The sequence below is a fragment of the Bubalus bubalis genome, chromosome 9 (assembly GCF_019923935.1).
Source record: "Bubalus bubalis isolate 160015118507 breed Murrah chromosome 9, NDDB_SH_1, whole genome shotgun sequence".
Classification (NCBI taxonomy): Eukaryota; Metazoa; Chordata; class Mammalia; order Artiodactyla; family Bovidae; genus Bubalus; species Bubalus bubalis.
This window is the reverse complement of record NC_059165.1, coordinates 92,948,781-92,963,204: the sequence shown is the minus strand read 5'-3', so window position 1 is coordinate 92,963,204 and position 14,424 is coordinate 92,948,781. Positions and strand designations below refer to the sequence as shown.

At 47.0% G+C, this 14,424-nt stretch overlaps 1 protein-coding gene across 4 annotated transcripts in view; it reads right to left on the bottom strand.

Moving 5' to 3' along the window:
• ACSBG2 (acyl-CoA synthetase bubblegum family member 2) overlaps window positions 1-14,424 on the bottom strand; it is a 50,578-nt gene that overhangs the window by 13,408 nt on the left and 22,746 nt on the right. For all 4 annotated transcript variants that reach the window (XM_045166670.1, XR_006641431.1, XR_006641432.1 and 1 more), the window contains exons 8-13: window positions 11,825-12,001; window positions 8,976-9,157; window positions 8,612-8,845; window positions 3,293-3,510; window positions 882-1,021; window positions 546-792 (exon numbers count right to left, since the gene is read on the bottom strand). In XM_045166670.1, the coding sequence (XP_045022605.1) occupies window positions 546-792; window positions 882-1,021; window positions 3,293-3,510; window positions 8,612-8,845; window positions 8,976-9,157; window positions 11,825-12,001 (1,198 nt within the window). The remainder of the gene's footprint in view (window positions 1-545; window positions 793-881; window positions 1,022-3,292; window positions 3,511-8,611; window positions 8,846-8,975; window positions 9,158-11,824; window positions 12,002-14,424) is intronic.

Here is a 14,424-nt window from a genome sequence, read left to right as displayed (position 1 = left end):
GCTCCCTTTCTGGGAATAAAATCTCAACTCCTTACTGCAGCTGAATGTGACCTCTCTCTACCCTCACTTCACAGGCCTCCCAGTTGTTCCCACGACTCTCCAGGCACTGTCCTGCCTGAGGGCCTCCGTACCTGCTGTCCTCTCAGCCAGGAATATTATTCCCCTTCAGTTGTTTGCCCAAAAGGCTCCTTCTCATCCTCTGAGTCTTACCCTAAGGACCACTTCCTGAGTGCAGCCTTCCCAGATCCTTTTGGCCAAAGCATCTTGCCATCTGACCCCTGATCCGTCATCCTTCTAGTCCACTGTCACACCTGCTATGCTGCCCAGTCTTCTCGCCTCCCTGACACATCAGAGTCTGCATCTACTGGGGGTGGGATTGGTGGGAGGTGGACACCATCTCCCTCCGTGTAGCCACCCTTCAGTTGGCAGCTGGTCCCACAGACCCTCTGACTCCCAGAATAAGACATGTCTCCTCAGCGCCCACAGGGCCCTGGACACCATCAGGGGACCAGCCTCCAAGTGTCAAAACTCTCCAGGCCACTCACCTAGCTCTCCGCCACTGATGGTAAAGTCCTTCTCCAAGATGACCCACTTCTGAATCTTCTGTGCGTTGGAGATGGCTTTTTGGTTGACAGCATTGATGCCTTTCTGGATGGCCGCGTAGACCATGGGGTCTCGCAGGTCCAGGATCTCAGACACTGTGGTCGCATGGCTGCCCACCTCCCGGCAGAACTTGATCGCCTCCCAGTTCAGCGTGTCCAGTGGCTCTCCGGTCATTTTGTCAACCTCGCACTGCCCCCACGACACCCCTGTCAGAACCCCTAGCATCCAGCCCCAAGGACCAAGATGTGGTTTCCCACCTGCTGGAAAACCCACGTTACCTTCAGTGTCAGGAGGATGCTCAGGAACTTGGCCTTGTCGCCCACCAACATGGCATTACTAATGATGGGGATCGTCTCCTTAACCAGGTTCTCGATGGGAACGGGAGCCACATTCTCGCCACCAGCTGTGATGATGATTTCTGAAACGAGGGGGTGGGTTCAACCAGGACAGCCCAGGAGCCCCGTGCCTTTGCAGATCAGAGGGGCCCAGGTGTCGGCAGCAACCACCACTCCCCCAAAAAACCCCAGAAGCAGAGGACCACCCCTGCCCTTCACCAGGATGCTCTCTATGTCCTCTCCAAGCCCCAGACCCAGAGTCACTCTGCCCCTCCTCCCCCGTCTTCTTCAGATTCCCATCAAGCATCCACATCCTGAGTATTCCACTTGGACAGCATCTTGTCCACTCTTGCCCTGTTCCTCTGTCCCCTGTGCCCTGATCCATGCCCTCTGGTATGCCCTTGCCTGGAAAATAGTCAAATGCTTCTGACCATGCCTGTCTCTCTGTCTCCTGCTGTTCCCATCGTCTGGCAACTCTCAAAGACCCCAAGTCCAGGCTCCTCCCAGGGGTGCGTGGCACCTCCCTAGTTTTGGCAGGCTCTTAAAGGATTGTGTCACTGTCTTCCCCTGCCTAAAATCCTTCAGGAGCTCCTCTTCCTGCCCCAGACACAGTCTTCACTTGTTCCTCCATCCTGGGACACTTGCTGCTTCCCGTCCCACCCACCCAGACTCTCTCCATTCCATCCTGTGATCTTGCAGTCACCTCTGCTGAGATCCTTGTAGCACTAGGAATGATCCATTTGGGCCCATGATGGACATCTGTGATATCGTCAGCCCAGTGACTCCTCCGTCCTTCGAGTTTCTTTAGAGAACTACCCTCCATCTCTGTGTGGTCTGGGGAGGGAGTGGACTGCTGGGGTGAGCCTGTGACCACATCAGACCAGTTAGCATATTCCATCCTCTACAGTCATTCATTCTGAGATGGAATACTGACCCAAGAAGATCCAATGAGAATCGGGCAGGAAACTTGCTGACGCTGTTGGGAGTAGTACACTCTTTCTCAGCCTTAGGCTGTTACGATGAGCCTAGACTGTTGGCAGCCGTCTTGTCATCAAGTTGGAAAAGCCTCCTCAAGAATGGCATCAGGGAGCTCCCTAGTGGTCCAGTGGTTAAGAATCTAGCTTCCAATACAGGGGATGTGGGTTCAATCCCTGGTCAGGGACCTAAGATCCCACATGCCGTGCGGCAGCTAAGCCCTTGAGCCACAACTACTGAGCCCACATGACAAAGACCCCGCCTGCTGCAACTAAGACCAGATGCAGACAAATAAATGAATGAATAAACAAGAATGGCACAGATACAGAGTGGAACTTGGTCACAGAAGGATGAAGAGATTCCTGGTGATGTCATTTTGGCACCTGGATCCAGCCATGCCTGAAGCATTGAACTTTTGGACTTTACAGTTTTGAGCCAGCAGCTTTACTTTTCCACTCAAACCTGCTTAAGAAGGGGTTTCTGTTGCTTATCACAGAAATAATGGTAACATAGCCCTCTTACTGAACAGTTACAGCCTATGTCAGGCTCCATGCCAAATGCTCTACATCAGAGGTTGTGGGCTAAATTCCACAATGCTCCTTCTGCCTGTTTTTGTAAGGCCATGAACTAAATAGTTTTTACATTTTTAAATAGTTGGAAGGAAATCCAAAGAAGAACAATATTTGTGACACATGAAAATCCTATGACATTTGTATTGGTGCATGGCCACGACCATAGGTCTGGATATCAACTGCGGCTGCTTTTGTCCCACAGCAGTTGACTGGAGCAGCTATGTCAGCGACCCTGTATCCTGCAAATCCAAAATATTTATACATGGGCCCTTTAGGGCTTCCCTGGTAGCTCAGTGGTAAAGAATCTGCCTGCCAAAGCAGGAGATGCAGGAGACATAGGTTCTGTCCCTGGCTCGGGAAGATCCCCTGGAGAAGGAAATGGCAACCTACTCTAGTATTCTTGCCTAGAGAACCCCATGGACAGAGGAGCTTGTCGGGCTACTGTCCATGGGGTCATAAAAGAGACACAAGTTAGTGACTAAAACAGTGACCAACTTTATGGGACAAGTTGACTGATCCCTGTTCTGTATCATTTCATTTAATCATGATGACTCTGTAGTTACTGTTATCCATAAATGACGGGAGAGAACAGAGGTTTGAGGCCCAGAGTAGGCTTCTTTTCTGGCTCCCTCCTGCTGAGGGCCAGATGCTGGGCACAAGGATAGCACTGAGCTGGACAGTGCATGGGCTGGGGTGTCCCTGTACATCTGTGTGAGCACCCATCCCCATGAAAGGTGGAAAGACAGAGCCTTCAGTGTTCAAGGCTGGCCTGCTCACGGGAGGCTCCTGGGAACCCAGCCCCAGTACCTTTGATGCGGCCGGTGATAAAGAGGAAGCCCTGGTTGTCCATGCGGCCCAGGTCCCCAGAGTGGAGCCAGCCCTCCTCGTCAATGGCCTCCATGGTCGCGTCCTCCTGCTCCAGGTAGCCCATGAAGACATGCCGGCCCCAGAGGCAGACTTCCCCCACGCCATCCTTGCTCGGCTGGTACAGCATGTTCTTACACCCTGCCACAACTTTACCAGAACTGCCAGAGGACAGGAAGGAGGAAGACTGAGGCTTGGGGGCAGGGGCCGAGGTCACCTGGTTCCTGACTCCCGGCTCAGCTGGCCTGGGCCGATGCTGCCGCTGCATCCTCCCCAGGACCCAGTGGGTACTTGTGACTGCTGGCTGAATGGAGAGAGGGTTGGTCCCACCAAGGGAGTCAAATTCCCAAAAAGCTGGTGAACTGGGCTTCCCTGTGGCTCAGTGGTAAAGAATCTGCCTGCAATGCAGGAGACAGCAAGTTTGATCTCTGGGTCAGGAAGATCCCTGGAGAAGGAAATGGCAACCCACTCCAGTATTTCTGCCTGGGAAATCCCATGGACAGAGGAGCCTGATATGCTACAGTCCATGGGGTCACAAAGAGCCAGACACAACTGAGTGACACTTTCACTGGAGAACTGGGAAGCCCAGTGGAGTTGTAGGTTGGTTTTATCTTCACGTACATGGCAGAAAGACTTCCCAGCTTAAAAACAACAATGGGATTCCCCAGTGGCCAAGTGGTTGAGACTCCATGTTTTCCCTGCTGAGGGCCTGGGTCCATCCCTGATCAGGGAACTAAGATCCCACAAGTCACACAGAGTGGCAAAAAAAAAAAAAAAAGGAAAACCAACCAACCCCAGCAACAAAACCCTCTCTAGAAAACAGGAATGTTGCCCTGAATGCAGTGACCAAGACAGCTGATTTTAGGTAACATGACCAGCCGAAGTCTCTTTCAAGTTACTTCCACAGGACAGAGAGCACTAGTGAAATCTGGATTTTCATGAAATTCCTTTTGCTAGTGATACCACTTGGGAGGGTGGTCTTAGGATGCAGAGAAGGAAGTATTTTCTTTCTGCCTGGCTGAGATCTCTTCTATTGTCAGTTAGAAGGGTCAGTGGTTTTAGGGTGAAGTGTAGAAACTCCCTTAGTCAACAAGTGGAAAAAGAAGGTAGGCCTGAGATGCTTAAAATGTATATGAATGCATAAATGTGGACTCTGGGAAAAGGGTACAGGTGAACAGACATAGAGAACAAATGTATTGACCCTACTGGGGGAAAGGCAGGGTGAGATAAATTGAGAGATTGGGATTGACATGTATACACTACAATGTGTAAGACAGATAACTAATGAGAATCTACTGTATAGCACAGAGAACTCTACTCAGTGTTCTGTGGTGACCTAAATGGGAAGAAAATCCAAAAAGAGCAGATACACACACACACACACACACATGACCAAGAACTTCCAGATGTACAAGCTGGGTTTAGAAAAGGCAGAGGAACCAGAGATCAAAATATCACCATCTGTTGGATCATAGAAAAAGCAACAGAATGCCAGAAAAATATCTACTTCTGCTTCATTGACTACACAAAAGCCTTTGACTGTGTGGATTGCCACAAACTGGAACATAGTTAAAGAGATGGGAATACCAGACCACCTTACCTGTCTCCTGAGAAAACTGTAAGTGGGTCAAGAAGCAACAGGACATGGAACAACTGACGGGTTCAAAATTGGGAAAGGAGTATGACAAGACTGTATATTGTTACTCTGCTTATTTAACATATATGCAGAGTACATCATGCAAAATGCCAGGCTGGAGGAATCACAAGCTGGAATCAAGATTGCCAGGAGAAATGTCAACAACCTCCCATATGCAGATGATACCACTCTCATGGCAGAAAGTAAAGAGGAACTAAGGAGCCTCTTGATGAGGGTGAATGTTGGCCTAAAACTCAACATTCAGAAAACTAAGATCATGACATCTGGTCCCATCACTTCATGGCAAATAGAAGGGGAAAAAATGTAAGTGGAAATAGTGACAGATTTTATGTTCTTGGCTTCCAAAATCACTGCAGCCATGAAATTAAAAGATGCTTGCTCCTTGGGAGGAAAGCTATGACAAACCTAGACATCCCATTAAAGAGCAGAGACATCACTCTACCAACAAAGGTTCATATAGTCAAAGCTATGGTTTTCCCATATGAATGTCGACATTCTAGGAATCAGCAAACTAAGATGGACTGGAATGGGTGAATTTAACTCAGATGACCATTATATCTATTGCTGTGGGCAGGAATCCTTTAAATGGAGTAGCCATCATAGTCAACAAGAGTCCAAAATGCAGTACTTGGATGCAATCTCAAAAAAGACAGAATGATCTCTGTTCGTTTCCAAGGCAAACCACTCAATATCACAGTAATCCAAGGCTATGCCCCGACCAGTAATGCTGAAGAAGCTGAAGTTGAATGGTTCTATGAAGACCTGCAAGACCTTTTAGAACTAACACCCCAAAAAGATGTCCTTTTCATTATAGGGGACTGGAATGCAAAAGTAGGAAGTCAAGAAACACCTGGAGTAACAGGCAAATTTGACCTTGGAGTACAGGATGAAGCAGGGCAATGGCTAATACAGTTTTGCCAAGAGAATGCACTGGTCATAGCAAACACCCTCTTCCAACAACACAAGACAAGACTGTACACATGAACATCACCAGATGGTCAACACCGAAATCAGATTGATTATATTCTTTGCAGCCAAAGATGGAGAAGCTCTATACAGTCAGCAAAAACAAGACCGGGAGCTGACTGTTGCTCAGATCATGAACTCCTTATTGCCAAATTCAGACTTAAATTGAAGAAAGTAGGGAAAACCACTAGACCATTCAGGTATGACCTAAATCAAATCCCTTATGATTATACAGTGGAGGTGATGGAATTCCAGTTGAGCTACTTCAAATCCTAAAAGATGATCCTGTGAAATTGCTGCACTCAATATGTCAGCAAATTTGGAAAACTCAGCAGTGGCCACAGGACTGGAAAAAGTCAGTTTTCATTCCAATCCCAAAGAAAGGCAATGCCAAAGAATGCTCAAACTACCGCACATTTGCACTCATCTCACATGCTAGTAAAGTAATACTCAAAATTCTCCAAGCCAGGCTTCAGCAATACATGAACCTTGAACTTCCTGATGTTCAAGCTGGTTTTAGAAAAGGCAGAGGAACCAGAGATCAAATTGCCAACATCCGCTGGATCATCGAAAAAGCAAGAGAGTTCCAGAAAAACATCTATTTCTGCTTTATTGACTATGTCAAAGCCTTTGACTGTGTGGATCACAATAAACTGTGGAAAATTCTGAAAAAGAGGGGAATACCAGACCACCTGACCTGCCTCTTGAGAAACCTGTATGCAGGTCAGGAAGCAACAGTTAGAACTGGACATGGAACAACAGACTGGTTCCAGATAGGAAAAGGAGTACGTCAAGGCTGTATATTGTCACCCTGCTTATTTAACTTCTATGCAGAGTACATCATGAGAAATGCTGGGCTGGAAGAAGCACAAGCTGAAATCAAGATTGCCAGGAGAAATATCAATAACCTCAGATATGCAGATGACACCACCCTTATGGCAGAAAGTGAAGAACTAAAGAGCCTCTTGATGAAGGTGAAAGAGGAGAGTGAAAAAGTTGGCTTAAAGCTCAACATTCAGAAAACTAAGATCATGGCATCTGATCCCATCAATTCATGGCAAACAGATGGGGAAACAGTGGAAACAGTGGCTGACTATTTTGGGGGGCTCCAAAATCACTGCAGATGGTGACTGCAGCCATGAAATTAAAAGACACTTACTCCTTGGAAGGAAAGTTATGACCAACCTAGATAGCATATTCAAAAGCAGAGACATTATTTTGTCAACAAAGGTCCATCTAGTCAAGGCTATGGTTTTTCCAGTAATCATATATGGATGTGAGAGTTGGACTATAAAGAAAGCTGAGCACTGAAGAATTGATGCTTTTGAACTGTGGTGTTGGAGAAGACTCTTGAGAGTCCCTTGGACTGCAAGGAGATCCAACCAGTCCATCCTAAAGGAGATCAGTCCTGGGTGTTCACTGGAAGGACTGATGTTGAAGCTGAAACTCCAATATTTTGGCCACCTGATGCAAAGAGCCGACTCATTGGAAAAGACTCTGATGCTGGGAAAGATTGAGGGCAGGAGAAGAAGGGGACGACAGAGGATGAGATGATTGGATGGTATCACCGACTCAATAGACATGAGTTTGAGCAAACTCTGAGAGATGGTAAAGGACAGGGAAGCCTGGCATGCTGCAGTCCATGGAGTCACAAAGACTTGGACACGACATAGTGACCGAACAACAGATGACTGATTCACTTTGCTATTCAGCAGAAAATAACTTTGTAAGGCAACTATACTCCAATATAAGTTTTTTTAAAAAGTACAAAGAGGCTTCTTATGACTTCCCAATTTAAAACTTTCCTAGGAGTGTGGAAAAACTCAGAAGCTATACGGGTTTGATGGGTTCATCCAAGTAAAGCTAAAAAAAATTCTACACAGGAAAAAAAAAGAAAAAAACCACCTGTTTAAGGAAGGACTACTCTTTGGTTTGGGGGAAAAAAAACAAAGCTCAAGTGGGCATTTGGATTTTACAGAAAACAGACCCAGGTGCAGTTATGGGCTGGAAGGGGTGGATACTGATGTAGAGAGTAAAGTAAGAAGCAAGAGATGGTTTTGCCAGATTCGGAAGATCAGACTTCGATTTCACTAAGTTCAAAGGCGAGTGTAATCTGGCCAAACACGAGAGGAGACTCAAACTTGCAGTATGGTGCAGCTGGTGGGGGGCAGGGGGGCAGGGAAGGACGACCAGGAGGTCCTGTGAAGGAACGTGGCTCTCAGACTCCAAGTGGAACTCGCCTTTGGTGTTCTTACTGCATCAGTGTCACTGGGCTCCATCCTGCAGCCCAAGGTGAGCTAAGCTTGGGAGAAAGCCAGAGGGGCCTGGGGATGTGTTTGAAACAAAGCATCTTGGAGATGAAGGGTCCCTAGGTCTCAGGAGGTCAACCTGGGGTGGGACATCTGGAGGCAGAGCTCACAAGTGACAGATAGGGAGGGTACATACATAGAATGTTTGGGAGACCTCCCTCTGTCCACGGGCTCTCGGACAAAGTGGGGCTTCCCACAGTCATGAAGATTTGGAGCCTGGAGGCTGGAGGCACCAAGTCAGGATTCATCATATCCCAGAAACCCTCCCACCTCCATCCACTTTGACCCAGCATTGCCAGTGGACCAGGTGTCTGCCCAGGAGACTGGTACCTTAGTAACTTGTAGTTTGCTGGGGTGGATATGGTGTGGGGTCCTGAGCTTTCACTCATACCGTACACCTCGCCTATTGGTATGTCCAGGCTTAAAAAGAACTCAGAAGTCTCCTGGTTGAGGGGTGCGGCCCCGCTGATAAAAATGCGGCAGTGATCCAGGCCAAGGGAATTCTTGATTTTGGTGAACACGAGTGCCCTTGCCATGCGGTAGCTCATGGGATGGTCATGTTCCCTGTGAACATGGATGTCAAGGAAGGTTCTGTAGTCACAGAGCCACATGGGTGGATGGGACACAGCGGGAGAAGGCTGAGCCCCCTCACCCACCACCCTCCATGCCTGGCCCCAGTGGTCCCGCCACTTACCCTAGCATCCTTTTCGAGTTGACCTTTAAGCCAATATTCCTTGCCCACAGAAACACCTTTTTCCTCAAGCTTGAAGACTTGCCAACAGCCTCCTTTATCTTCTCATGCATCTTTTCCCAAATTCGGGGTACCCCCAGGAAGGCAGTAGGCTTTACCTCTTGCAAGGTGTTGACCAAGGTGCCCTGCTGGGCACAGAGCTCAGTCAGCAACACCTGCATCCCAGGTGTCCATCTCTCCTCAGCCACTGAGGGCAGCCCAGGAGAACTTTCTCTTAGCTTTCTGGACCAAGGTGAGCTCCCGACCCATGGGAGCCAGCCCGTTGACTGGCCAGTGGCCAATCAGTTAACCCGTTCTCCCTGGGAACACAGTGGAGCGTACAGACTGGTCGAGTATTTTTGGAAGGCAGTGTGACAGTGCTGTTAACATTTTGAATACAGCTAGGCAACTTCACTTCTGCGGGTGACAGAACTCAGCTGGACGAAAGACTCCGATACCCAGAGAAGCACGTGTGAGATGCTCTTAGTGCATCAGTTTGTAATAAAATGAAAACAGGCTATGTAGCCAGTGTGGGGGGAGTGGCTAAAGAAACTGTTGCCCAAGCATGAAGTGGAGCATCACGAAAGATTCTCCCTCAAGTTCATCTACAGGTTCAGTGTCATCACCATGAAAAATAGGCAAGCTCTTTCATACCAGCTGACAAGCTGCATGGAAATGCAGAGGACCTAGAATAACCAAAGCGATTCTGAAAAACAAGATCAGAGGACTTACTATTACTTGATTTTGAAACTGACTATAAGGTAGGGTGATCAACTGTCCTGATATATCCAGAACTGGAGGTGTTCCTGGAATGTGAGGTTTTTACTTATGAGACTGGGAGAGTCCTGGTAAACAGGAACAAGGTGATCTCACTACCAAAAAGCTGGAAAAATAAAGTCAGTGAGGTTTTGGTGTAAGGATAGACATAAAGATCAATGAAACAGAACTGAAAATCTAAAGATGAATCTTTACATTTATGATCAATTGATACTCAATAAAAGTGCCAAAGACAAACAAACAGAGAGCTTAGCTAACTTAGAGTGTTCTTGCCAGACACAAAAATTACCTCAAAATGGACCACAGACCTAAAAGTAAGAGCTGTTAACAGATCTAAAAGCCCTCCAGAAGAACACATAGAAGAAAATCTCTGTGCCTTTAGATACAGTATGTGTAAGTCACTTTGTCGTGTCCGACTCTTTGTGACCCCATGGACTGTAGCCTACCAGGCTCCTCTGTCCATGGAGTTCTCCAGGCAAGAATACTGGAGTGGGTTACCATTTCTTCTTCCAACCCTTAGGGTAGGCAATGATTTTCTTAAAAATTACACCAGAAGCATGAAAGGAACAAAAAATCAATAAATTGGAGAGTTAACACTCATTAGAGGTGAACATTTTCTGCTTTTCAAAAGACACTAGTAAGAAAATGAGAAGACAAGCCACAGAGCTGGGAGCAAGTATTTGCAAAACCTATCTTTGATAAACAATTTGTATGAAGAACACAACATTCAACAATAAGATGTACAACTCAATTTTTACACAGGCAAAACTGTGAACAAGAGATTTTTCCAAAGAAGATACACAGATGGCCAATAAGCACAAGAAAAGTTGCTCACCATCATTAATCATTTGAAAAATGCAAACTAACAGGAGAGAGACCACTTCACGTCCACTGCTAACTGCTGCTGCTAAGTCGCTACAGTCGTGTCTGACTCTGTGCGACCCCATAGACAGCAGCCCACAAGGCTCCCCCGTCCCTGGGATTCTCCAGGCAAGAACACTGGAGTGGGTTGCCATTTCCTTCTCCAATGCATGAAAATGAAAAGTGAAAGGATGGCAATAATAATAAAAACAAAAATAGTAACAACAAGTGTTGGTGAGGATATGGAGGAACTGGACCACTCATACACTTCTGGTGGGAATGTAAAATGGCACAGCCTCTTTGAAAACACTCTGGCAGTTGCTTAAAATGTTAAGACAGGGAATTCCCTGGCAGTCCTGTGGTTAAGACTCCGTGTCCCACTGCAGGGGGCACAAGTTCGATCCCTGGTCAGGGAACTAAGATCCTGTGTGCTGAAGCCAAAAACAAGTTAAAATGGCTTTGTTCCTAGTGCTAAGTTGCTTCAGTCATGTCTGACTCTTTGCAACCAAATGGACCATGGCCCCCCAGGCTCCTCTGTTCATGGGATTCTCCAGGCAAGAATGCTGGAGTGGGTTACCATTTCCTTCTCCAGGTGATCTTCCTGAACCCAAGGATCAAAGCCCCGTCTACTGTGCCTCCTGCATGGCAGGCAGATTGTTTACCACTGAGGCACTGGAGAAGCCCATTAATATTTCTGTAGATATGCATATTCCCAGTAAATGGGGTAAACATGAAGACTCAAATAGCTTCACATCAGTTCAGGTCAGATTCTACTGCCAAAAATGTTTGGTTTGTGGAGGGTTTTGGAGCTGGGAATACTGAATTAAAAAAAAAAACAAAAACGCTACACACACACACACACACACACACACACACAAACTCTGCCTTTAGTGCCATCCACATTTTAGTCTTAGGTAGTTCAGTATACAGCCTGCAAAACCATGGACACCATGACTCAGATAAAGATAAAAACAAAAAGAAGGTGGTTAACCGATTCACATGCTGCTAAAGGGGAGCATTAGCTGAGGACAGAGAAGGAACCCCTCCGCCTACCAGATCTGGGCCTTGATGGAGCCATCCACCCTTCCAAGCTGCCCTTAACCTTGACCCCACACCCCCAGATCTGGGCCCTGATGGAGCCGTCCACCCATCTGGGCTTCCCTCAGCCTTGATACCTTGAGAGCGTCTGGTTCAGCAAAGTAGATGAAAGCCCCGACCTTAATGGGCACCCAGACGTCCATCATCTGAGCTGCGATGTGGCTGAGAGGAAGGTAGCTGACCACCACCTCCTGCTTTTCGGGGGCATAAGCCAGGTTGCATTCCTTCGCCACCGACCCCGCTGTCCACGTGATCTAGAACACAAGCTGAACTGAGGATCCAGTGAGATCCGATATACTTCCTCCTCCTCCTCACCTGCTGCTGCTGCTGCTAAGTTGCTTCAGTCATGTCCGACTCTGTGCAACCCCATAGACAGCAGCCCACCAGGCTCCCCCATCCCTGGGATTCTCCAGGCAAGAACACTGGAGTGGGTTGCCAGTTCCTTCTCCAATGCATGAAAGTGAAAAGTGAAAGTGAAGTCACTCAGTCGTGTCCGACTCTTATCGACCCCATGGACTGCAGCCCAACAGGCTCCTCCGTCCATGGTATTTTCCAGGCAACAGTACTGGAGTGGGGTGCCATTGCCTTCTCCGCTCCTCACCTGAGGGCTGTTTAAATGCAGTTCTTTAACAAACGCAAGGCACCTCCTAAACGCTAGGCACTGCTCCTGTTCTTTACAAAAACATCGAGTCATTTAGTCCTCATCTTAACACTGGGGTTGATAACTGTGATTCTCCCCCGTCATCGAGATGGGAAACCAGAGGCACAGAGAAGTTCACTAACTTGTCTGAGGCTGGGAGGAATTGTAAACTACAGTGGGCAGCTTTGGGGGATTACCAGATGCCCCAGGATCCAAAAGGAGACCCTAGAGTCAGGATGTCTACTGGGAAAGTCAGAAAATCTGAAGGACTCAGTGTCTCAGAAGCAATCTTGACTCTAGGGACTTCCCTGGTGGTCCAGTGGTTAAGAATCCACTTTCTAATGTGGAAGATCAGGTTCAATCCCTGGTCAGGGAACTAGGAGCCCACATGTCACAGGGCAGCTAAGCCCGTGCACCACAACTGCTGAGCCTGCTTGCCACAATGAAAGATCCCACATGCCATGACTAAGACCCAGCACAGCCACGCACACAAAAGAAATCCTGACTCCACCATTTACTAGCTGAGTGACCCTGGGCTATTTGCTTAAAATCCCTTGCAACCTCTATTTGCTCATCTGTAAAATGGGCACAGAATTTCCTTGTGCCAACATAAAATTAAGAAACCAACACTGTCCAAAAAACAAAAAGACTACTCTTAATCCCATGGAATAAACACCCCAACAATTAATATATCAATGTTTTTCTTAAATTTTTTTAAAATTTTTATTGGAGTGTAGTTGCTTTATAACTCTATGAATGTTTTTCTTTCTCCAATGTATGCTTTGATGTAAAGTTTTAGCATATCTATAATTTAGCAATCTATATTTCTTACTGGTATCATAAACTGGTCGTTAATCTGGCCACATGGGCCTCTACACTGTTATTCCAACAGGTCAGGCAAGGTCCTGCCTCAGGGCCTTTGCACTGGCCATTCCCACTGCCTGGGATCTGCTTCCTTCAACTGTCTCCACAACTATTAATAACTCCTTGGATGCTGAATTGCTAGTTAAATGTCACCTCTTAGAGAAGCTGTCTCACCCCCAAACCGAAGCTTCCAGCATCTGTCTAATCCTCTAAGTACTACTTGCCACAATCTCAGTGGTTTTATTTATTCGTTCCCTGTCTGTCTTCCCGGGGGCCACAATTGGGTCTGTTCTGTCCAAAGCCATTTTCCAAGCACATAGTAGGTGCCCAGTGAATTTTTGTTGAGAAGGGACATTTAAGAGAAGAGAAGGGACATTTAAGAGCAAGGAAACATGCAAAACCCTTGGCCCATAGTGAGCCCTCAAGATTCATCCCTTGTCTTTCTCTGGGTCTCAGGATGGAGGGATTTTCCTTCTGCCCCCAGAAACACTGTCACTTCCAGAGGCCCAAGGAATCCAGCACCCACTTGTTGAGAAAAGGGGCTAGGTGCGTGCAGACTGATTTACAGTCGTTCAAACACCCGAGGGTTCAGAACCTGGCTCAAGCTCATTCTTCGCTCTCTGACCTTGCTCAAGTCATGTCCCCTCTCTGAGCCTGTTTCCCCATCTGTGAAAGGGGTTAATGATACATCTTAACCTCGTGGGGTTTCTGTGAGGGGTTATATCTGTTTATCTCAGCGTGGCTTAGTATTCTATAAAACGGGAGAAACTTTGAATTGTGGACACATTTTGAGAACCTGGGACTACCTTTGACTTCTTGCTCTAAAAATGATGACAATTATGATGATTTTAACTCATTATTGACTGGGGGATTCTTGCAGAAACTAATGCCTGCAGCTGGAGTTTTCATTTTGGCTGGCCAAAAATCAGTTCTGTGATTTCACTAACACTGTTTTGCAGGTCACTGCATTCAGCAGTTTACACCTGACAGACTGGTAAAGTCTTCTCTAGCATCATGAGTTTCACTTTCCACATCGGAATCAATCATTACGGCTTTTTGTCTTCTTGTTGGTCTACATGCATATCGTCTGAATCAGAACTGTGTTCTGAAGAACTGTCATCTTCTGAGACACTTGTATGTACGTTGCTCAATCAGAGAAACTATTCCCATAAA